The sequence below is a fragment of the Brachyhypopomus gauderio genome, chromosome 8, assembly GCF_052324685.1.
Source record: "Brachyhypopomus gauderio isolate BG-103 chromosome 8, BGAUD_0.2, whole genome shotgun sequence".
Classification (NCBI taxonomy): domain Eukaryota; kingdom Metazoa; phylum Chordata; class Actinopteri; order Gymnotiformes; family Hypopomidae; genus Brachyhypopomus; species Brachyhypopomus gauderio.
In genome coordinates, this window is record NC_135218.1 from 5,194,946 (window position 1) to 5,219,665 (window position 24,720).

The following is a 24,720-nucleotide window of genomic DNA, read 5'->3' on the forward strand; positions in this document are numbered from 1 at the left end:
AGACGGATAACGTTACATTTGTGGTCTGTCTATCGGGTGGACGAGCCCACTGGGACAGGCTAGCACAGGCTAGACTGCAGCCTGACTCTTTTGCATATTGTTCAGTGGGATAAATCTGCAAATTCATTAAATTCATTCAAATATTCCCTGTTTTACGTTGGTTGAGTTTCCCTACACTCATTGTGAACTCAAATGAAGCTGACTGGAGACTTTCATGAATGTGAAGGAAACAAAGTCTAACATCAGTGAACTGTTTTGGATAATGCAACTGAATGTACAGTGAAGAAATGACTCCACAAACTGGAAGGCAGTTTGTTTCAGTGTCTAGAGACCAATGCCAGGAGGGCTAGTGTGATTAATTCCATAAAGTAGCTAAAATATTAGCACCTCTAATGATGAACTAAAAGCATTCTAATGATTATTTACATGGCGAAAGAGTACGTGTGTTTTTAAAATTTAAATAGTGTTCTTGGTGATTTTAATTCAGATTCTTGTTTTCCTTCAACATTGCTTTCACTAAAATATGGCAAGTTGTTCATGTGAAAACGAGATCACTTGAAAAACAATCAAATATTATCTCTAGAGAGTGCATTTGTCATATAGTTGAAAAGCATGCTTTTCTGGCTGGCTTTTTAAAAAAGGTATATGAAAGGGAGCTTATAGTATCTTTTCCCTATGAGTAATCAGGATTTGCCTGCCCGATAGACACCATCACTATTCGTCAAATAGAAGGATACAAGTGAACTAGGATCTAAATAAGATGTAGTTATGATAGCAACATATAAAATGTTTAAAATCCTCAAAATTAAGTTTTATGCTCAGTCTGACTAGAATGAAAGATTACATGAAATGCAATTAATTTATCTTTATTCTTTCATCATGATAAACCCATAGAAACAAAATCAACAATACAACCATATATACAAATCATAGCTAAGTGGACAGGCAGTGTAATAGGTACATGCAAGCCAAATGACAACCATACTGTTTCCATACAGGAGAGATACACATATATAAACTTCAGCAACGCTAATACGAAGAAACATGAAATCAAATGTACATCCAGTAACAAATAATACAGATCACCATGGTGCAGAAACATAGAGAAAGGGGAGAGATATTTCCTAATGCTCAAGAAACTACCTCGCCAAAAAAAAAAAAAAAAAAAAAAGTCATAAAAATTCATAAGTTAAGTAGATGATTGTCAGGTTGAGCAATAGATTTAGCTTCAATATTTTGGCTATTTTCAGGGTTAGTCACAACACATTATTTTGCACTGGCTTTTAAAAAATAGGGTGTGTTATTAAATAGCATACAGTACTTTTAACTCCTAGAAATGAAGCATGTGTTAGTTCCACATGTAGCTGAATATCTTTAGTGGAATATCACACATTTTCATAAACATTGGTTTGTCAGGCTTATCTAAAGCAATGGATCATTACTTATTTAGATTACAAAGATTATCAAAATGTTATTGCATTTTTTTGGTAGAAATAATCAATTGAACAACAACAAAATACAAACAAAATTTGTTAGATCTACGTAATTCCCCAACTGATCTTAAATTATAGAGCTAATTCCCATAACTGCTTTATTTGTTTACAAAGCATTTTACTGAATTTCACAGTTTAAAAAGTCTGATATGCTACTTTTACCATAATCTACAGAAGAAACCTAAGAACTTTCTTTTCCCAGAAAAATGTGGATTATCCAAGACTACACTTTGAGTGACTCCTGGCTGTGTTCTCATCTACGGTAAACAACTGTAGTCTTTGGTGAATTCAGAGAAAACAGCAAGCATAAATATTCCCAATTACTTCTTTCCCAATCTAATTCAAAATGTTTTTCACATCACAACTCAAACACCCAAATTTATCCTGAATTCACGTTTGCCTCTTGCATCAACAAACACAAACTGAAACTCTTCTGTTTTTCACCAAGTATTCTCGTCTTTGATGGGCCATTGTCTTCAGTGCAATGCTCCATTGTATAAAACCAGGGCTTGTCACAGATGGAGAAATCGAGTAAAGGAGGGGAAAAAAGCTTTTCTTGGACTGACTTGAAACAAACACATTTCCAGTAAGTTTGCAGCTCCCTGCTGACTGGTCCTGCAGTTCTTGGCGTGGCCGTGTGATCACTGTTGACTGCCTGTGTTGGAGGAGCCAGACCCAGGCCAAAGTGATATAGGGCAGACGGCGCCCTCTAGAGGTAGTCCAGCTCTAGTGCATGACTCAGTGCCTCCAGGTCCGCCCTGCAGGTTACCCTCCAGAACGGCATGTTTTTCTACAAGAAATACGGCACACAAACGGTGATGTGACAGCACAGATGTTGATTAAGATGCATCAGCATATAAAAAATCACTATAATGCAAATCCCCCTCAAAAACACAAACTTATGAACACCATATGATTCAGCCAAGCAGATTCAATAAAATTCCACACTGAAGTCCTAAAACAACTCTTGAAATATTCAAATTATCTTGGAGTTTGGAAAGTTTCTTCAGACCTTCCACATCTATAATCAGAGAAGGTATGGTAATGAAATCAGTCTCGCTGAAGCTCACCTTCTTTGCCACGGTCTCCTCCTCCACTCCATCTCCAATGACCACGTAGACGGCTCGTCTCCCGAACCTTTGAGTCACTCGCTCAAAGCAACTCTCCTTACCTAGTGTAATCACATGTTGGAAATAGCTCAAGATTCCATCCGAGTCCAAATTGGTCTGGATGGATTTTCCCCGTCAGGATGGTGTCACTTACCGGTTTTGGTGGCACTGTAAATGTTTTCGATGGGGAAGGCTCCGCCCAAACCGTAAAGCAGTACTTTGGACAGTGCTGGGATGAGCTGTGTGGTGGTCACCATCACATTGACACAGTTTGGTCTGAAACAGGCAACGGTGGACGTTACTTCAGCATTTATAGAATTTTATTGGTAGATAAGAAGAGATAGATTTAGAAACTGGAAATGGGGCTTTAAATAAAAAGCAGTTTCAAAAACTATTCACATTTATTCTTAGTATAATAGATATAGTAGGATAAGATATACAAGATATGAGATATTTTAAAATAAAGAATTCCAACATCCAGATTTGTGGAAGTACGATCGTGTTGCACCTTCCATGGTAACTGTAGGTATTTCTCACCTAGAGTTAATGAGAGCCAGAGCTTTGAGGGCCTGGGTGAGCCACAGGTCCGTCAGAACCTCCATTTCCCGCCTCAGCTGAAGCCACTCCTCCCGTTTCGGACTACCCAACAAACCTGCCAATCCAAACACAGACCAGCCACTCACTTGAGGATCAGAAGGTCACTCCAAGAATTGTACCAACTGTAAGAACTCAAATCGTTATTGGTTTTCTCCGTCGTTGAGCGTGAAGCTCCACCCACCTCCTACGTTATTCTTGAAGGTGTTGTAGATCTCTTTTACACGCCGGTAGCGGAAGGCTAGTTTCCTCATCCAGTCAACCCCACCATGAACGCCTGACCCCAGGCACAGAGCGCCTCCCCCTGCTGGACTCTGGAAGCCGTCTGTTCCGAAGTTATATGTGCTGTGGGTGTAGTCGCACACAAATAAAGGCACCTGTGAATATTCAGCTACACAGGAATTCACCTTCTGACTTGCTGCACCGCTGAACAATGTGGTTGCAGGTTCCATGACAGAGAAAGCTCTCACTTTCCACCCAGTAGACAGATAAGCTCTAAATTATTTTGTTTTATAGTATTCTGAAAGGCGAAATCTGTAACTTAAAAAAGTAAAAATTCATACTATGTTGACGTGGTCTAAAAATGTGAGATTAATACACGTCTTAAACATCAGTAACGTATAAGAGGGACCTCTTCCAAGTGTGATAAAAAGCAATAGAACTTAATTCCTAATAGGGAAATGGAATGAAGTGAGGAAAAAATAAGCATGGAGTTCTTATTGCGGAACTGGTGCCCTGCACAGCAGACTCCCCATGAGACCACGCTGACACGAGGGGAAACTCCTACCTCAGGTCCTGGCCATTGTCATCGGAGGCCACATCATCGATATGCACTTGGTCACATTCCTGTGAAATTAGAGGAAATCAGATACGTTGGCGAGGTAGATGCGTTTCAGCCAGCGGGATGTACTGTGTACGGGCAGGTTTGCCCTCTACTGAGCCTCAGGGAACGATTGAGGCAGTAATATGAAAAGGGAAAAAAATAAAAACGACAACAGAGAGGCGGAAATAAACTGCAGAGACCCAAGACATTCAGGCGCCTCTTAAAGAAAAAAGAAAAAGAAGAACTGAACACTTCCTGAAGAAGATAGTGACACCTTCTAAATCTGAGTCTTACTAAACAACACGTATTAGCCATGCTCTTGACCAGTTTTGCACATAACACTGCCAAGCGCTGTGTGGTGATCTCTGTTTTGTATTCCAGGACACAATTTGGGTTGATGTACCCATTTAGAATTCCATCATCATATGGCACCTTTCGCATAAACAATATTCAAAGGAGTATCAAAAGAACCAGACATGTCAGATGTAGAAAGTATGTATTACAATATTTAAATATTCAAACAAGAGAATCTTTGTCCTCATTTCAGACTAGACTTCCTTTTTCTGGTTTTCCCATCTTTTTCCATCTTCATGTCTGTCTCTTTCTTTCTCTCTCTCTCTCACACACACACACACACACACACACACACACACACACACAGGTCTGTTGCTGCCTCCGAGTGCTCTCTCTCTCCTCACACCAGGAGACTGCCTCACACCAGGAGAGCCTGTCTGCTGGGCCCAGTGGACACACCTTCATTTCAAATGTTACTCGACCACGTCAGGCCATCTAAAAGCACCATTCAGCCAGAAACGCCTAATTTTTCATTTCAGAAAATCTCAGTCTAAATGAACATAAGAACACCGACTTGTCTTTCTAGTGCATTGCTATGATTCCGCCTTGCGAACGGTGCGGAAGAGTCATGTCAGAAGCAGCTGATTACCCAAGGAGAAATGACACAGAAAGAGCGTGCTTAGCAAGCCGTCAATCACACGGGTAAAAACTGAACTTTCGAAAGCTCCTAACCTGAAGTAATCTTGCTGCTATTTGCCTGTGGCAGCTCTGTGTTCCCCAGCTGACAAGGGGGACCAAGATATTAGATGAGTCAGGCCATTGCGTTTCAATAGTGGAAAATAGCACCGTCTACATGGGCGGGTGACAATAACGACAAACCAGAAAAAAGAGGAATGGGGGGTGTCATTAAAACCAATATAATGACTCTCTCCCACCCCCACTCCATTTTGAGGTATTGTTCCTCCCAGGACAAATTTTCCTTTCAGAGATGGCCACACACCCATAATTAACACCTCAAAGTTTTACTCCTCCTGGAAAGCAGAATTTAATCTCCCTCTTTGTCAGACCAAAGCAGAAAAATGCTTCAGAAAAAAGCAAAATTATTATTATTTTTTTTTAAGTATGATTTGTCAGTAAATATATGGACTTCATATTTAACCGTAAATATTAAACTCATACTGCATATATCACACAGCCTAAAATGAAATGCTGTTATAACAGAGTGCGCACTTGCAGAAGCATGCGGTATATATGTATGTAATGGGGCTCTGTAACTGCAATTGGAAAGAAGTGTTTTGCTCACCTCCAGGTCATTGAAGAAGAGTCGTGAGTCTGCCAAGTTAAAGATCATTTCTTCCATCCACAGCCCCAGAGAGACAGCTTTAGCTGAGTCCTGAGACACGACACACACACTACATCACACTCTAATTCTCCCTGTCAGGAGCAGTTTACTAACCAATAAAAATGACATCTTTAATTGCTTTCACTGTATGCGTAGAGTGACGCTATAGTATTTTTTTGTTCCTGATTTAATTGCCTTTACATCAATCATTCAATTCTAGCTTGATAATCACTGCAGTCTCTCTCACTCTTGTTCTCTCTCTCTCTCTCTCTCTCTCTCACACACACACACACACACACACACACACACACTCCATTCTCCACCACACCACATACAGCTGCTAACATAAATTTCATGGCATGGGTCAGGGTGCATGCTGACACTAGCTGAGTAATTACATAGTTTGCTGCCAGGCCAGGGCAGGTAGCTAGCTGGCGCTTTATGCAAAATGGAGGTGTCAGCCAGAGGTAAGTGTCAGATTAACGGTAAGGCTGAGAGGCAGGATCTCCCCTCCTCCTCCTCCTCCTCCTCCTCACCCATGGCTGGAGAGAGGAGGTGTGGGTGATGGAGACTGGATGGGGGGGTACGGACCAGGCTGTTCCTCCTTTAATTAGAATAATTACCTGCACTCTACTGCCAAAACCAGCTGACTTTATCACAGGGAAACTGTTGACTGTTTAATAAGAGATCCCCAGATTCATAATTACATCTGGGAAACATGTCAGAGAGGACTTTAACAAAGTAGGTTGCAGAGATTAAATGGCACAGCTGAGCGTAACGCTAAGCTAAGACCGAGGTATGCCGTTTTTCGGCTCGAGGGGTTCCGTTGAGCTAGAAGAGGAAGAAAAAAAAGGTGGCCTTCAGCAAAAAATTCGCACGGAGAACGACACGCGTATCGTTCGATGATGAATGCGACGCCAAGATGTCTCTAATGAGAGAGCGAAACCCCCAGCGTGCTCTACAGTTCGCCTCAGCTTCGGAAACGCATTAAAAACAAGCGTCTCTCAACGCCCAGACTGGTTTACTTCTCCACAGCTGGCCTCGGGTCACATGCAGGCCAAATACTTGTTTACGGTGACAACCTTTGGAATGGCACCCCGACACTATTATCGCATCGCACGGTGATGTCGAACATCTCAGCCGTGATGTAGCAGACCTATAGGTCTGCTCTATGTTCTCACTGGTGGCTTTTTGCCTTTAAATGGTGTTTGAAGAGCAGCCTTCACAAGAGAACACACCAGAAGCCTCAAGCACCTTGGCTCCTCCCCATGGATCTCAAATGAGTCACACTAGGTGACGGCAACTCGAAATTAGGTGCCAATTTCCCCAACTTCCCTCTGTGTTAGATATGTAAGGGATTGTGGGAACTCAAACACACACTGCCGGACTAAAAAATCATCTGCCATTCAGCAAATTTTCCACAATATGTTAACACTCATGATCAGTCAATCAGCCTCCATCAGTCAAATATAACTGACTTCAAATTGTGAGACAGGGTAAAGATTATGATACGATTTTATTATTTCGATACATCATATATCTCACAGTATGTATCGATCTCTGCCAAGGCAGGTCTTTTTGTAGTGGTTATTCAAATTCAACATGGATGGCGTAAGCACACAATGTCATATTCACACAACTGTAATTTACAAAACTCTCAGAACGTGTAGATACAATGACTCTGTTGTACAGGCATTACTCATAATTATCCTGCTTCAAAAAAAAAAAACTTGTAGTACACTAAGTGCCATTCTCCAGTACAACAAAACAACTAATTAGTGTCAAATAACTAAGGCAGGCCGGCAGGGACATTCCATTATACGGAGCAAAAGTAAAAGAACAGGTTTGTACCTTGCCAAAGCGTGTGGAAAAAGAGCCGGTGAGAAGTGAGTGGAAAATGATGATGGTTTCATCAAGGTCCCAGATAAACACCCTCTATGGGCACACACGAACACACACGGATACACAAGAAGTGTGAACAACATGTTGTCCAACAGTACGAATACAGCAAATCAACACATTTGGTCCTGTTGTTTTGTAGACACTAAAAACATGATGACTCAAAGCTTCTTGCCGGTCCTGACTGATAATGAAAGTCAGTACCAGGTGTTCTTATCTGGAAATACGGTGATTTCCCGGTTGATCAAAGACGTGTGTGGTTTTAGTGCCTATTGGTCTGAAGGAGAATCCTGTGTTGGATGGATTTGGGCTCCCAGCGGTGGGAAGGGGCGCCAGGCTGGGTTCGTACCTCGATGTCGGAGTCCAGCGGGGGCACGGGGTCGTTGGCCCTCTTCCTCCCACGTAGTTTTCCATCAGAACCTCGTCGGGCCGGAGCTCCTTCCGGTTCCTTCCCTGGAGTTGGTGGGCTTGGAGGAGCGTGATACTCTGTTGTGCCACACACACACACACACACACACACACACACACACACACACACACACACACACACTATTATATTCATTCCCACGTGGGTATTGACTTTTGAGGCGTGCCCTTAGGCGAGGCGCTGAGGTGTTACCTGGGTGTGACTCCGGACTGAGGCTGGCCGTTACAGCGGGGTGTTCTGGATGCTGATAGGGTATCGCCGTGGTGATGGAGGATGGACTGATATTACTGGTCGTGAGGTAGGGGTTGTTGTAGTGTGTGTTATAGTACGGCGGGTACTGGCTTTGGCCATAGCTGGAGTATGCGGAGAAGTCCTGATGGAAACAAACACCACGACAGCGTGCTCCTGTTAACACCGACACGCTCGGACCCTTTTCCACTAACATTGCTAATAAGCGTGAATTATTTGTTATAGGAAACATCATACGCGTCTGCACCGTCGCATTTAATTTTGTTAACTTCGTTCTGGAAACGAGCCTGGAATTCACACGTGCTTCGCGGGACATTTCGGTACGTACAGGCCGATGCTGTGTGTGGTGGGCTGCTATAATTACCCCGCTCACCTGCTGCGCGGGACTGAACGGCGTTGAGCCTGCAATCCCGTTGGTTCCCTGGAAAATTCCGGATGAAATACTGCTGCCTAGAAAGGGAACACATAGCAGGCCTTCAAGAGCACGGTCTGTGGCACGCACACCACAGCGCTCACCCTTACTTACCCCAGTCGTCCCCCCTCCTGCCCCCCACCACCCCCTCCGCCCCAGCAAGGGCAGACTCCAACACAAACCAGGTGACGCGCGAGAAACGCTACGGACCTCAGCCCTGGGCCGGCGGCACCGCTGATAGCAGAGCAGAGGTGTGTGCAAAACACTCGCCACCGGGCCAGATCCTGATTGATTTACGACTGAAAAAACAATACAGGTGGGAAAATGTGGTGAGCGGAAGAGAGAGAATTCATCACTGCTGCCCCAGACAGAGGGAATGTGAAGCTCCAGGCTCCCGACTCTTGGATACATCCCTCCCTCCCTCTTTCCCTCTCTCTCTCTCTCTCTCTCTCATGCTCCCCCAGTCTCCTTTCCTCTTTTTTCAGATCTGCCCTAGATGAATGACTGTGGCAAAGTTTGGAGAAATCTCAGAGGAAGCAAACAAAAGGGCTTCAAAGGGGGGGGGGGGGGGGCAGCCTTTCTCCACAGAGAGTCAGGGCGGCACCTCTGACATGCAGAAAAAGCTTCTTAAGTTCCTGCTACGCCAGGACCCCTGTCATAATTTTCCTATAAATCACACAAGACTAATGAAATACAACCTAATAACATTTTCCCGGCCTATTAGAAAGCCATCCATTATGTGAGAATAAAATATTAAAGACCCCAACAAATTAGATTATAAAATTCAATACATCACGCTGAACAGTTTCGGAACATGAATAACTAAATCAGTAGTGACGAACGGTGTGCTATCTTGCACTGTTAAATGACATCACTGCCTCTGTCGTGTTTGTCCTCGGTACTGTGCTCATGTCTGTGTTCACGCGCTTAAGTAGCTCTTAAACAGCAAAAACATCCTAATACCCCTTCAACTCTGACCCTGGCAGGGAAAGGTCAATTTCCACAGTGTGATGGCGAGGCCATAAAACTGGCTGGGCTGAGGTCAGCAGCACATGCCCCTAGCCTGGGTGGAGGGGTGGTTGGGGGTGTCAGGGTGTTGGGAGTCATGGGACATGGGACCACGTTGGGTTGATGCCGGAGCTTGTGCCACTCACACCCACACAAACCCTCCACCAATGGCCGTGTGCTGTGGCGAAGAGTCGTGGAAGGGCCTGACCCCCCCCAGGAGGGGGGGGGGGGGGGAGAGACGGCTGACGCCAGGGCCCCAGACCGCAGCTAATGGGGAACAGGTGTGATGGGGGGGCAGAGAGAGGGAGGAAGGGAGGGGGGAGAAAGAGAGAGGGAGAGAGAGAGGGAGAGAGAGGGGCCAGGATGGGCCACAACCAGCACCTGGAAAAGTGTGTGGGAGTGGACTCAGACCTCACAAAACACCTATCAACCAGCTTCCATCAACCGAGACATACAGTGTGGGTGTCTGTGCGCAGGCGACTGCTTTATGTGTATGAGTGAGAGTGTGTGTGAGCACGGGGGGGGGGGGACACGTCCCCTTGAGGACCCTGGAGCAAAGATCAGACAGACACAGAATGGAGAAGCAGAGAGGGAGAGGGTTAGAAGACTGACCATGTGGGGAATAACTATAAATGGCTTGGCTAGGAGGCGTGCCAGTGAAGTTGGACGTGTAGCCGAGCAGACTGCTTTGTCCTGGCGAGTGACTCAAGCCATCCTCTGTTTTAATATCTAAACAAAGACAGAAAAGAGGAGAAATAAATCCTTCGTCTTTAAAATTCAAAGAGGCGTCGCGCACCTTAAAACCCAGGACCTCTCGGAGGACTGTGTAATCTCCTAAACAAGCCGTGTAGACAAAAAAAATTCCCCTTTCAGCGATGTCTGTGAACAACATACAGGGAGGTGTTCAGAGCGGCTCACAACAGAGATATAGCACGCTTGCAAATCAGCGTGTGGTGCCTGGGACGAGAGACAGACACTAGACATTTGTCCTGTCTGGGGAGCGGGGGACTCACTGTAGGGAGGGACACTGTAGCCCTGGGTGTGGGGGGTGTAAGGCCCGTAGGGTCCTGCCGGCTGGATGGCAGGAGTGTACTGGGTTTGACCATAGGCAGCCATCACTTGGACTCCAGGCAGCTGTGAAGGACAAGACCGTTAAGATTCTCGGCAATTCACATCCACACTGCTCCATCCATCACGGTCCTTACGCACTTAACATACGTGTGAATTATGTGCGCCGTTAACAGCTAATACACAGAACACTTACATGCCGTGACGCGTTGAATCTGAGATACAGAGCCCCTGGGAACAAAAGTGTAAGGATGAAGATGAAACATCACTTCCGGGACAGTTGTTGATAACAGAGAACAGATTGACGGGGGGGACGGGCCCGTGCGGTGGAGAATCTGACCTGGCGCTGAGGGCGGCTTCGGCACTTTTCACTTCTTCTCTGCTACTCGCGGGTCTTGGCCATCAGCTTTCCTGAGGAGAACAACACATGTCTGTTATCAGCCTGAGAGGCAGCCGGATCTCACCCAACTGCCCATCAGGCTCCGAGCGTCGGAGCGCAACTGCGTTTCACTCACCCTTCATCTTAAAGACGGTAGTGGTGAGTGACATGGAAAAAAAAACATAGTGTCATCATTTTCATGGTGTGCAAACTGCCAATACAACTTTGGGCGTGGTGTAAAGGTCCTGACCCTCTGGTAGGGCGTGGTGTAAAGGTCCTGACCCTCTGGTAGGGCGTGGTGTAAAGGTCCTGACCCTCGGGTAGGATGTGGTGTAAAGGTCCTGACCCTCTGTAAAGGTCCTTGCCCTCTGATAGGGCGTGGTGTAAAGGTCCTGACCCTCTGGTAGGACGTGGTGTAAAGGTCCTGACCCTCTGGAAGGGCGTGGTGTAAAGGTCCTGACCCTCTGGTAGGGCGTGGTGTAATAGCCTGAATCCACACGCATGGCACATAACGAGTTCATGACCTCATTTGCCTGTTTTACAGTTACAAAAAAAAAAGGCAACAGGCAGCATTGCTCAAGGCACCTGAGGTTTACATAATTAGAATTCTGTCACACAGACAACACTGAGGTGGTTGTTTGCATAAACCTGCTGGGTGAGATTGTGTTCCTAGAGGAGAACAATGCGTTGGCCTGCTTTTCGACCCAGCCATCGTTTGGCAGGAAACCACAGGCGTCGTGACATGTCAGCAGCTCGACGGATAATGACGGACAGGAACAAGTCACTACATCACTGTTCTTGTGCTCGAAGCACAATTACCCCCCATGTCATTTGCCACTATGAGTGAGAGTTGCTAGATGACATGGCAAACTCGGTAGAGAAAAAAGTGGATATACATGTATACATACAGACAGCATGGGGTTGGAGTCCTAGTTGTGCTTAGGTAGACACAATAAAATGAACCTTTTTAACCTCTGGTCTTTCTTTTCACCACATCTTTCACTTTCTCTAGAAAGTGTTTTTTTTTTTTTGCGTGACTTTTTGTGATTTTTGTTTTGGTTTTTCTTTTTAGTAAGTACGTTTAAGAGTCTTAATTAATTATGGAAAACACCTAAACCAGCTAAACCAGTACTTTGGTTGCAAGCCCACTGCCTGTTCGTACCAATTTGTTCATCCTGTTTTAATGTTGTTTGAGTTTTTTTTTTATTGGCTATTCAGTAGACCAGGAATTGCTTTGATGCATCAAATATCATAGGCAGAAAGACTGTGACATCACCCACTAGGGACGACCATGGCTTCCATTATATGATGCAACTACATCTAATACGATCTCTTCCAGACATTATAGATTAGCCAAAAGCCTGACTCCATCAAACTAGAGACAAAAACGTGGTGTTTGAAGTTAACGGTTTGTCCTGAACACAAGCAGAAGACTGTTCATCCCACCCTGACCCACCTCTCCCCCAGGGTTAATCAATCTGGCCAGGTCAGGCCTCAGTGGCCCCTTGATCCGACAGCAGACTGCCAAGACAGAGGCTCTGGAAATGAGCGATGTAAGCAACAGGAGGGGCAGATCGTGAAGGGGAAACAACTGCTCCAGAGCGCAGTAGCTGGGAGGGCGTGTGGGGGTGGACAAATGAAATGTACTGGAAACGCTTTTGGTTCTGGGGAGCACGTGAGTTAGGTCTAACTATATCATTGCTGAGGTGATGGGGGGGTTGTGATTTGATGGTTCCAAATTGCGTAAATGAGGTAAATAATATGTTTTGGCAAGACTAGAAGACCTCCCACCCGAGCTTTAATAACACGCGAGTGTGACTCATCTCGGTTTGATCTGTTTTCATAGCTTTACTACTGTATGATAAAATTTAAGATTAGAAAACAGTAATGCGACGGCTTCAGTGAGCATGAGCAATGCATACTTAATACAGCCATTAATGCTGAATGCAGCGAGAGGGATCGAGTAACGTGACCCTTAAAAAAAGAGATCACCCGAGTGAAACTGGCAGAGTGATCCAGAATGTGTCACCGTGCCCAGGTTAGAACGCATCATGTGAACGTCCTGGAAATACTTCACGCTGAAATAAGTGCTGAGAGAAAATACAGGGAAGTGATTATGGACTTGATATTTTTAAAAGATACTATTATGAAATAAGAAATGCTAAAGCTGAGCGCACTCGAGCACACACACACACACACACACACACACACACACACACACACACACACACACAGCGACTGCTGGTTATCAACACGCTGGATCTGCTCTTCGCTGGTTTGAGGATGCAGGGGGTTCACCTTCTGACCGTTTCACAACAAAAAAACACCTGCTGACTCACCAGTGTGTGAGAAAGAGAGATGGGGGGGGGGGGGGCTTCGGGGAGGGGCCACAGGCAGTAAACAGACAGAAGAAGAGTCAGCATAGATGGGAACAGGGAGTGGTGGAGGTGGTGGTGGAGGTGGGGGCAGCGGACGGGCCTGTGCCGAGTCCTGACTTCCTCCCAGATTTCCCATGATGCACAGCGTGTTTCCTGATCGGCGGCCCGGCCCGGGCCGGCGGGGCATGGGAAAGATCAGGCCGGCCGCCCCGCGCAGGGGTAAGCTGAGCTAAAACAAACCCCACATGGGGCAAGGGCGGCCCGGTGGGCTTCACCTGGCCTTAGACCCCGGCCGTGCCACGTTTCACGGGTATCGCCTTGCACACGCGGCCTTGCGTCGTACATCACTGGAGACCGTCACTTGCTGATCCCCAGTTTATCAAGAACCAAGATGAGGCCAGTGAAACCCTCAAAATATCGATGCCTCATACCTGTCCTGCTCATATTTATGCACAGATCTTTTCACGTCGTTGAAAAACATGTACATCTGTTGGATCTGGGCGCTTGCGGCCCGAAAGCAGACTTCAGCAAAACAAGACGTCAGTCTCCGAGAGAGCTGTGCTCGCAGGAGAATTATGTGCCAGGTTAAAAGGGCAGACGGGCCAGCTCTGAGGTGAATCAGACGCCGTGACTTCGCCATATGGTGCTCTATAGTCATCCTTCTGTGCTGCTCTAAGAACATCTCTCTATCTAAATCTCAATCAGAACATGGACACCCCCCCCCCCCCCCCCCCCAAAAAAAAAAGGGCACATATGGTCCTCTTTTCAGCCACCGGGATGGAAGAGGTCTGTCACATTTCCAAGAGGGCTACAGGCAGGGGCATGGGGACCATACTGAAACAATGCAACAGCACAAGTACGGTGGCCCCCATGTGTCCACACACACACCAGCCAGCGGAGCCATCTGGTATCAATGCAAAGAAATGGCTCAAGTAGGCCAGTATAAGTGAGTATGTTTTCATTTATGAACAGAAGACGCATTGTCATGTGTCCTTGAAAGCAAAACAAGACATACTTGTCGAACAAGACATCTTATTTATAAAAATGTCATAAAACGTTGCTAAGATAAAGCTTTGGGGTTTTTTTTCCAGCTCTATGTCAAGTTTTTAACTGTGCCAACTAATAAAACCAGTGCCATTTTATTTTCTTCAGCCACATATTTTCAAACACCCCGTATATGCCACATGTTGATTGCGGTGATTAGAGTTCGCCTTGAGCAAAGGGAAGCACTACAGCTTCTATTGTGGATATGTTTCCATCTCATGTCCTCTTTTGTGCTGCACGGTCTGATACTTCATTGCACCTGTGATCCCTGCGTGATCTGCTACAATTCAGTATTTACATCGGCAACATTTAATCAGGGCCACACTTCTTATGCATGATTCTTACGAACTATATGGAGCAAATACCATTAGTGAGATCACAGAAACCTGATGAAACATTTTGTTACCCATCCTGGAAACGTGGGGTTTTGGTCTTTCTGTATAATTTTTACAAATTCAAATGATAAAGGAATTTGCAAGGATGATTTAAGGGAAGGACATGATTTGTGACTCGTTTCAAGTGACTAATATATTTCACTGGTGTTCTGTATTGTATTTTGTTATTCTTTGGAACCTAAGAAAACAGTCTAAGATACAGCATGTAAACACACACGCATGCATGCACACAAACCCACACACACACATACACACGCGTGCGCACACTCACACAGGCTCTCCGTGGCTGCATAGTGCCTCTGGGCTTTCTGCTCGTCTACAGCCTTTGAACCCGGACTCCCATAAATAAAGAGTGCAGGCCGCACACGTCTGCTCTTTAGGCGGCTAATGGGAGCAGATGTGGGAGGCGATAACGGCCCAGTAATGGCCTCCTGAGATGACTTATACACTACGCTTACCTCACCGCCGGGGGATTTCATTAACACTAGAGCTCAGCAGAGCATGGGAACCCTGACAACTCTCTCTCACCGTGACAATGAAGAGACAGGCAGGAGTGTATTACTGCATGTGTGCCTTGATCAGGCCGCCTTCCATCCCGCATTCATACAGGCAGGCGTTAACTATATTTCATCTCTCTCTTTTAAATGTGCTTTACTTTGACTACTCTTTTTCTGTCTAAACTATTAATATTTATTAGCCTTCAGTGCCCTAGCAGAAAAAAAGGGTAAATACAACAGAAATATCCTAAAGCATCAACAATAAGGCACGCAAAGAAGAAAAAGTCACAGCCAGCTATCATTTTCCCCCTCCTACACCACCTCTAAATTTATTGGCTCCTGTTATTAAAAACGCACACCCTTTCCTGCCACCTCCCTCACCATCGTGTGTGTGTGTGTGCGTGTGTGTGTGTGTGTGTGCGTGTAACACTAGCCGCCTGCCATGGTGGGCTCCCCTTTCCACATGACGGCTTCCGAAAGCAGAAAGCCTGCTTTCATGCCAGCTTCAGTGGACACGCACTCCCCAACCCCACCCCTCAACCCCACCCCTCAACCCCACCCCTCAACCCCACCCCCCACCTCCAATCAGACTGGATCCCCATCCTCTCTGCCTGTAATCTACCCCTCACATTCAGCCCTCTCCCCACCTCCCCAGCGCCCGTAACCCCCCACCCTACGGCCAGCAGACCCCCCCCCCCCCCAGCTATGCCCCAGGACGCGGGTCAGACGACAGGGACAGCTGGCGGACCTCCCAGAAGCCATCTGATGTGAACGGAGGGGTGACCCGTCCGGTCAGCCGGTGGTCTCGTTCCCAGGTAACACATCTGCTGTGCGTCCAATAGGAGAGCAGCATAGGCGACCCGAACCCCCTCAGCCAGAGATACAGTCGGTTAGGCCTGGATATGTGGGCCTTCCACAAGGCCCAGATTCACTCCCCAAGTTCTGGGTTATTTCAGGTAGCAAATACGACGTGCTACATTTCATGAAAGATGACTAATTTTACGTTGGAGACAAAGAGCTTAGTGAACGATACCAATCTGGAAGACAGGGCACACTGCCACATGTTCTTAGGTCCAGGGAGGACACTGGCACTTCGTTTTAAGCTCAAACTTGAACCCCTATGACCTGATCAGATAAAGTACTGCAATACTCCGCACAGAGAATGGCTTTCGCCATCTCTATAAAACATGCAGCCCCCCCACACACACACCTTCACATATATACGTTTTTCTCTTACGTATATTTCAACAACACAAATGCTGAAGGCAACCAAAAAAATAAAACCAGCCGATTACAAAAGCCGTTTCCTCGGCTAGAGAACTTCAACTCTCGTCCTCGAGAAGAAACGTCGAGCACCTTCGCTGACACACTCACTGTTGCTCCAGGCTGGCAAATCTTGGCTCATACTCTGGGAGTGCCAAAGACCATCGCTGAGTGATTAATTACCATATCAGACAAGGATCGTGGAAAAAAACGGCCTGCTTACTTTGCCCTGTGGGAGGTGGCCGTGTGTACACTCGCAGAGCGGCTAGGGACGTCAATAAAATGAAGCTCGCTAATTTGTTTAGATTATATAAGTCCCTGAGCTTCGCTGTCATTACCTTTGCCGCTGAATTAAACAAGAGGGACTGCAAGGCGGAAGGAAGAAACAGCCATCTTATTGGTTACATAAAGATGTGATTGTTGTTTTACTAAAACTTGATATGTTTCCGTTTGAGAATAATGTAGAAACAAAAGAGTAATCATATTAGAATGCTAATATGGGTGCATGTGTGGTTTCCCATGCAAAAAAAAAAACAAAAACAAAACAAGTTTGTTACGCAATCATGCAGAGCATTAATATTTATAAATCTGTTGAACGCAGACAGACTGGGATGAATTAGATTAGAATTATTGAAGGGACTTTGTGAACATCTGTGTGTGTTCCTAAATGGGTGAATCGAATCACATCAGGCCCCCCAGGTAGATCTTGGGAGAACAGAATAGTCTAAGGAACTGCAGCTTATACACACGTCTGTGTACACACACACACACACACACACACACACACACACACACACACACACACACACACACACACACACACACACACACACACAGAATAAATTCAAACATTTCATGATTGTTATATATAAACCTTACGCCGGACTGAAGTGATAGTGATCACATTCTCTGTTCCCATTATCATGTGAAAACATACATAAACTGCCGAACCCCATCCTTTATCTGAAAATAATTAATCTCCTCCAATGATCATAAACATACAAGCTCAGATCAGCGGTTTAGAATAGCAAGTCTAATTTGACACAAACACAGATATAGCTTCAGGACAGTACAACATCAAAACGAGTTGTGATCAAGCAGAGACGTTACAACAAAGCTCAGCTCTCCGCTGTTCAACAGACATCTGAGCTGCACTGTTAGTCTTTAATTAGGCAGACATTCACAAATGTGAACAACTATGCAGTTGTCTATTAATTTGTGAATGTCAGTCTTTTTATTATTTAAAAAAATTATGATTTGTAAAAAAGGTCACGTGTTAGCCCAAATAACTGACTTTAAAAAATCTTTTGTCCAGTCAAGAAACTGAGGGGTAAATATCAGAAGTATTAACTTCTGAATGCTGAATTTGTGTGTCATATTTAATCCGTCTTGGTGTTATCACTGTATTTCGATGAATGAGAGCAATTAAAAGAGAAACTCAGGATAGAACTGTAACAACCATGCGATCAGGTGACGTGGTAGTAACCGAAAACGACAGCTCTGAAAACAACACGTTCACGCCGCCATTTCTCACTAGACTTCCACATCACCTTATTGGTCAGCGGGCTAAATATTTTGCTCATTACCGGCCAGGTTATCTCCCATCTATGGTGTGGGAATCGTAGGATCAGTTGACTATTCAAAGTAAAGCCGGAGCTCACAGCGTCGGCCTGAAGTCGAGGGGTTAAAGCCGGCAGCCCAGTAATGAAACGACCTGATAAAGTCAGGAAGAGCTGTGCTTCCTATGAAAATATTTATAATTCCAGGAACCTTTGGCTACAGAGGACTTTAGGAATTAATTTGTGTTTTCATAGGAGGTGGGTGCCGGGTCTGCTCAGGATGAAGCATTCTCCACACTCGCCGGTCCCTCGGCCAGGACCCGGGCAGCTTATTCACAATTTATTAGAGCCAGTAATAAGAACCATGGAGAGAAGAAGGGGCTCCAACTGAGGGAAAACAGGCCCGAACTGGAGCGTGATGGCGGGGACGAAAGAAAGGCCAGAGTCAGCAGGTCCGTGCGGGCCAGGCGCACGTCTCTGCTGTGTTCCTTAAAGTTATTTGTTGGTGGAACGGTGGGGACATGTGTACAGGAATTCAAATGATTTCCTAAATGCGGAAAAATTATGATGCTTGATCGTGTGACTACAAAGAGGTTGTCGTTTCTGGATACAGCATTCATGTGTGTGTGTGTGTGTGTTGGCAGTGTGTGTAAAGGAATCTTCCATCTCAGTGTAGCACCATGCTTTGCCTTAAGATTAATATTATACCTTATTTTAGCTTTGCTAAAAAAAAATTAGTTATGTCACTGATGAAACATGATGCTCGCCTTAGCTGGAAAGACATTTTGTTCGTGACATGCATGTAAAACAGGACTGGGGAAGGCTGCCCTGTAATCACGACAGAAAGCAGGGAACTCAGAAGAGACTACGTTTCTGCTTTCTATCCACCGTAAGCACGAAATAAAAAGGACTGGTGTTTGTTTTATTGTTTCTGAAGTTTTCAGTGCAGTTCAGACTGTTTAAAATGTGGTGTTCTGGATGTGGAATCTTGGGAGGGGGGGTTAATGTGTAATTGTGCAGAAGTGATTTGAGTGCTGGCCAGAGGAGAGTGAAATTGATTTAAAAGGGGGTTGTGAGAAGACCTTGAAGAGTATGAATGGTCTTCTTTGAAAAATGCTTAGCAAGGCACCCTAAAATTACCTTATTAGCTTCCTGGCTTCAAACATTGCCTCAGTAATTTTGGTGTAATCTGTCTGAATTTAAGCTTAAGCAAAACTACTTCTAACAGCATAAATACCAAACTTTGTGATGGAAGAAACTTGTGTCCACATACAGTTTACATACATTCCAACGCATAGTAAAAGAGATATTTTTAGAGAAATCACAGCCAGTCACACATACACACTCATTTGCAAAAAAGAACATGGAAATAAAGACAGTGAAGACCATGAACACCATAAGTGCAGGACCTTTTTTGGAAATAGCAGCTTCCAAACAAAGCCAATATATTCTGCTAAAGATATTTGACATAAAATAAATATTTAATCAAATCAAAATAATCTGATGAACCACAAATTGGCATCACCAAAGGTTCATATGCTCTAGCTTATTGCAAGTTTTTCTTTCTTTCATAATATCGTCATAAATCATACAGATGGGTTTGTACTGTTTTTCAAGCACAGAAAATGCCAAAATTTTCTTTTTTTTTTTCAGGAAATTTTCTTCACATTTCACAAAAAAAAAACTTTCCCAGGTCTTCATCAGACATCAGGCATTCTCTAGTGTTCCAGCTTGCGTAAATAGTATGAAGTTAATTAAATTACATCTTATTGTTCTACATCTACATCTATCTACATTCTACATTTCATACTATTATAGAGGGAATGTATAGTGAAATAATCATAACATACACATTTAATATAAGAAAGATCAATTTCCCTAATGAGTGAGATTAATGTTTGTGATTTAAAAATGTAGATTAATGTAGAAAAATGTAGATTATATTAATCTTATACTCATTAACAAACTGAAAAAAAACAAAACCAAGACAAGCCTTGTAATTCAGACACTTGTTTTGACTGTTCACTGCGTGTTATTTAAGTGTCGTTCATTATAAAGCGTTAATTTATAAGCAACGGTTTGTCTTTTCGTGGTGAGAATAAGACGGCAGCCTACTGCCAACCCGAAGTCTGGAGAACAGTCGCAAGATTCCCATTTCAAATCCACAACACAGTCTCCGAGTCTACCAGTTAACTTTCACAACAGAGAAACCCAGTGTGAGATCAGTGCAACTCACCATATTCGAGATGAAACTGCTGAAGAAATGCTTTCAAAGTAGCGTTTCCATCCCAGCTGCAACTTGGGGACTTCTGAAATAAAACCTCCGCTTGTGTGATAGGACCGTAGCCGAGATTAGAGACCCGGGTGGACTTCTACCGGCGGTCCCGAAACATATCTACACGAGCAAAGCTGAGAGTTAAGTTGGCTATGGTGAAGTGACTGATGAGTGGCTGATTAGTGAATAAGTGAGGTGTGACCCTCCTCCGTGCAACAGCGGGGTGTGTGCCACTGAGAGGTGGTGTGAAGAAATGCTAAATAAACGAGCGAGCTGCGGTTCCTCCTCCTCCGGGTGTCTTTAAAGCGCGTGTCTACCAACATCACAATCAGAGTCCCTACTGTGTGTGTGTTGGGGGGAGGGGGCGGGGCAGGGGGCGGGTGGGGGGCGGGGCGGGGGAGGGGACAGGAGAGGGGGGGGCGGAGTACAGGGGAGATTTGTGTGTTTATAAGCTTTGTCTTCGAATCGGTTTAAGACGCCAAACTACCGCTCAAATACGGCGCTATTTAACCTCATTTGTTTAGCCGCTTGGCAAATCTTGCCCGTTGTTCATTGTAAGCAAATTAATTTAGTTCAACCTTGTTGAGACTTGATCACAGTATTTAGACTACCCAGAATATAAAGATGTTTATAAGTACTGATAAAGTGACTTCATACTCCAATCTACCAATCTAATTATTTTTTATAATCTACACATAATTAATTATGTGTTTTAATCTGGTAAACAGATAGTCCAGATGAAGGGCAGTGTGCGGATTACGTCCTATGGAGTCTCGAGTCTTTAATCCGAAGTTCCACTAAATCTCTTATCAGTCCAACCGTGAGAAAGTCAGGAGCAGGGTACCTGACCACAGAAAAACAGCAGATTCAGCAAGTCCTGGAAACGGTGACTATTCTTCAGTGTGTACGGATGTACAGAAATAAAACGAGGATACTTTGGGAGTAAGTAAAGCTGAACGTCCCAGACAAATAAACGAAACAAACCCAGACAGGTTTCAGAAGCAGATGACATTTTATTACATGCACTGGGTGGCACGGGGGACACAGACATGTCAACAATTTCATACAAATCATATTTCCAGAGAGTGACTATACTGCATGTAGGTATCCACACTATTCAATTAGTACTTATTAATTTATTACATATGTATTAATTAATTTTAACGTTTATACTTCTTATTACATATTTACAATCAGATAAATATGCATTATTTCTGAGATACAGATGTATATGACCCATTTTCCATTTTCCAGCAATCTATTAATCCTGTGGACTGTACTGAACTAGTTACTGTAAACATGTTGTTATGAAAAACTTTGGTTAAATATCCATGTGAAGTAAGATTGCATGTCAAGAAATATTAATTTAATTATGCTGCTTTCCTGTCATTTTCAAATACATTTTATAAGGACTGAGGGGTATCACTTACTTTGTATGTGATTGTCCTAGAGAACTGTACGTTGATTACGAGTAACTTATTTAATCACAAACATATAAATATTTAAATGTGTAAATATTTAGGCCTGCTGTAATGAGCCAGTAACAAAACGATTTGTGATCGTGCACATTTGTGAACTGCCTCATGGTCTGAAAGCCCTCAAGTCCAGTGTACTGCAGTGGTTCAGTGACACGTTTTTGACTATGGACAGCCCGGTCCAACTTCCCCTGTCATGGTTGGACCACCACACTTCCTCTTCCTCCCCCCTAGCATCTGAACACCAGAATCACCTGCATGAACGACACGAGGAAGAATGGGCGTAACCGTACCCTTGCCTGCTGATAAGCGATGTAAGACAGACAAGAAATTGTCTGCTCGTAAGTCATTTTACAAAGAGGGTGGCCAAACTGCAGGCCTATGCAAAAATGGATGGCTGAAGTAAAACAAAACAAGCATTGTTTTGATCTTCCTCTTGGTGGTCACATTAGCCTTGCCATGCAACTATTTTTTAAACCGCTTCCAAAAATCCCATTTGACACATTGTATATCGGTTTCCAAGAGAAAGTGGATCCATTCAAAAATTTAAATAAAAAATAAAATAAAATTGTGTCAAAAAGTTTCCAGTCAGGACCCAGTGGTCAATATTGTAGGAATGCTGAATTACGAACACAATGAGAACTTTGAAGGCAATTGTTGAGAACTTTGACTCCTTGTGTGGATGTACATTTGCTTGTAGGTGTGCACTGGTTATGATCATGTTTTTGCTAATTAAACTTGGAAATTAAACTTTGGAAGTGAATTTAGTGGCATTTGCCTGTTTGTGATGGCTCCTGTCCCTCAGCAGAAAGGAGCACTTTCCCCTCATTACCACCCAGACAAAAAAAAAAAACTTGGAGCAAGCAGTTTTAGCAAGATGTCTAAGCATCTAAAAGTAACAACAAAGTTAAGCTGTCTGATCTAATATTTGCAGTTTAGCAACAGTGGTTATTAAAGGATGAATTTCAGTATTCGTTCAGCTTGTTTTAACGTTGGAGAGTTCTGGCTAAGGCAGGCTTGACAAAGCCATTGTGAGCCGCAGACATAAATGTACGTTTGCACTACTCAGCTGGCAACTCCTCTTTGTTTCACTGTGCAACAGTTACTTTATTACATTTACTACAGTTAATTAATTGAATTTAACTATACTGTAAAGTTATGCCCTGACTTTATAAGTTAACAACATTGAATGAAAGTGCAGTTCCAAGCAAGAACCAGGGTGCTACCAATAAGAACTGTGAAACCCTTCACAGCAGACCTTTCTTCTGTTGTTATAAACCCCCCCCCTCTCTCTCTCTCTCTCTCTCTCTCTTCACTCTTTTGCCCTTCGCTAGCACCCCAATACTGTTCTCCTTGTCCCAGGAATGTGGAAATAATTTCCCCCTTAATTTTATAACGCAGGGGGCTCCCTTTGGTTCAATTTTCACCCGCGCCATAAAAAAAAAGAAAGAAAGAAAAGAAAAAAGAGTCGGCTGTAAGAACAGCGCGGACATCTGTTTTTTCCATCACCAAGCCTTTAATGATCAGGTAATAAAAGTTCAATTTGACAGAAATTACAACAGATGTTGCGGACCGTAAACCTCAGGTATAAGTGACTTCTCGGGAGTCGGGTCCTGCCCCGCTCCCTAACCCCTCCTGCCGAGTCCACTTGTGACTTCTTTAAAAAGCTCCACTATGGAAAGTGACTTGCAACGGTTTTCATATGTGTGTTCAGTCAGTGTGAATATGCCTCACTTGTTGGAAGAATTCATAATAATGGCTTTTTGATAAATATCGGGATTTTCACTTTGGAAATGTTGACAATGTTAAGTCTTTTGGATGCCTTATGTTGTAAATATAATGAAGATCTTATTGGTTTATATTTGCAAGGTTATGTTTTGACTGCGTCTTTTGTTACTCCTTTAATTCTATTTGCTTAGTATGTTGTTCCAATAGTGCAGTGTGATGTTAATCCAAGATCAACCTGCATCAAAAACACATTTCAGCCATTATCCACTTTTTGGTCCTTTGATTGACATTGGCTCCACATTCCCATAGTTCAATGCATGAATAAACAACTGTGTGTTATTAAACATTTCCAACTATGCACTGTCGGAAACGGGCTGGTTCAGGTTTGACCCGGAGGCAGGTATTTGAGACGACACTGTCTGATTTTCCCATGAGGTTTAGTCTTGTCATCTTTTGAACTATTTCCTATCTGACTGGTTGCTGCTGTATTCTACTCGCAACTTACAGTGAAGTTCACACACACCATCGCACAAACACACACACCCACACCCACACACACACCCCGACAGTTCCCTTGATAGGAATGATAATTAATTATTATAGCGAAACCTCAGAGAGGTATGCCAGAAATGTAAATCTTTCTCGATGTAAAAAGACCTTTGACCCGCTTGTATTGGTCCTAGATTCCATGGCTCTAGTGTTTGATTGGCATTTGTTCTGGGCTTTTGAGAAGAATAGGTCCCAAATGATTTCTAATAAAGCGGGGCTACAAGCTGTATGAACCCTTCATAATGGATAGAACGTGTGTGAGAGTGTGATGAAATGTGGCTGTGTGTGTGTGAGTGAGCATGTGTGAGTGAGTATGTGTGTGCGGTGCGCGTGTGTGTGTGAAAGAGTGAGGGATAAAGAGTTTCATTCAGTTATAGGCCAACCCCAAAGGTAAGAGAGATAAGTTCACCTCTTTTCTTTTCTTTTTTTGGTTTCTATGGCAGCCAGAAATGCACCTGAC

At 44.1% G+C, this 24,720-nt stretch overlaps 1 protein-coding gene across 1 annotated transcript; it reads right to left on the reverse strand.

The window, feature by feature from the left end:
- Positions 1-850: 850 nt before the first annotated feature.
- Positions 851-20,816, reverse strand: eya2 (EYA transcriptional coactivator and phosphatase 2). The gene is made up of 16 exons (XM_077013958.1): positions 20,470-20,816; positions 11,059-11,129; positions 10,915-10,949; positions 10,664-10,784; positions 10,263-10,379; positions 8,604-8,680; positions 8,174-8,354; positions 7,904-8,040; positions 7,507-7,590; positions 5,617-5,706; positions 3,984-4,042; positions 3,381-3,541; positions 3,140-3,254; positions 2,757-2,878; positions 2,564-2,664; positions 851-2,283 (listed from the first exon to the last, which is right to left on the reverse strand). Exons 4-16 carry the CDS (start codon positions 10,764-10,766, stop codon positions 2,203-2,205), a joined length of 1,428 nt encoding a protein of 475 aa, XP_076870073.1. The 5' UTR covers positions 10,767-10,784; positions 10,915-10,949; positions 11,059-11,129; positions 20,470-20,816; the 3' UTR covers positions 851-2,202.
- Between the last annotated feature and the right edge of the window lie 3,904 nt (positions 20,817-24,720).

Coding starts and splice junctions, on each gene's coding strand:
- eya2 (XM_077013958.1), bottom strand. CDS start 10,766: ATGGCTGCCTATGGTCAAACCCAGTACACTCCTGCCATCCAGCCGGCA. Junction 2,665..2,756: donor TTACAGTGCCACCAAAACCG/GTAAGTGACACC, acceptor TGATTACACTAG/GTAAGGAGAGTTGCTTTGAG. Junction 2,284..2,563: donor AGGAGACCGTGGCAAAGAAG/GTGAGCTTCAGC, acceptor TATTTCTTGTAG/AAAAACATGCCGTTCTGGAG.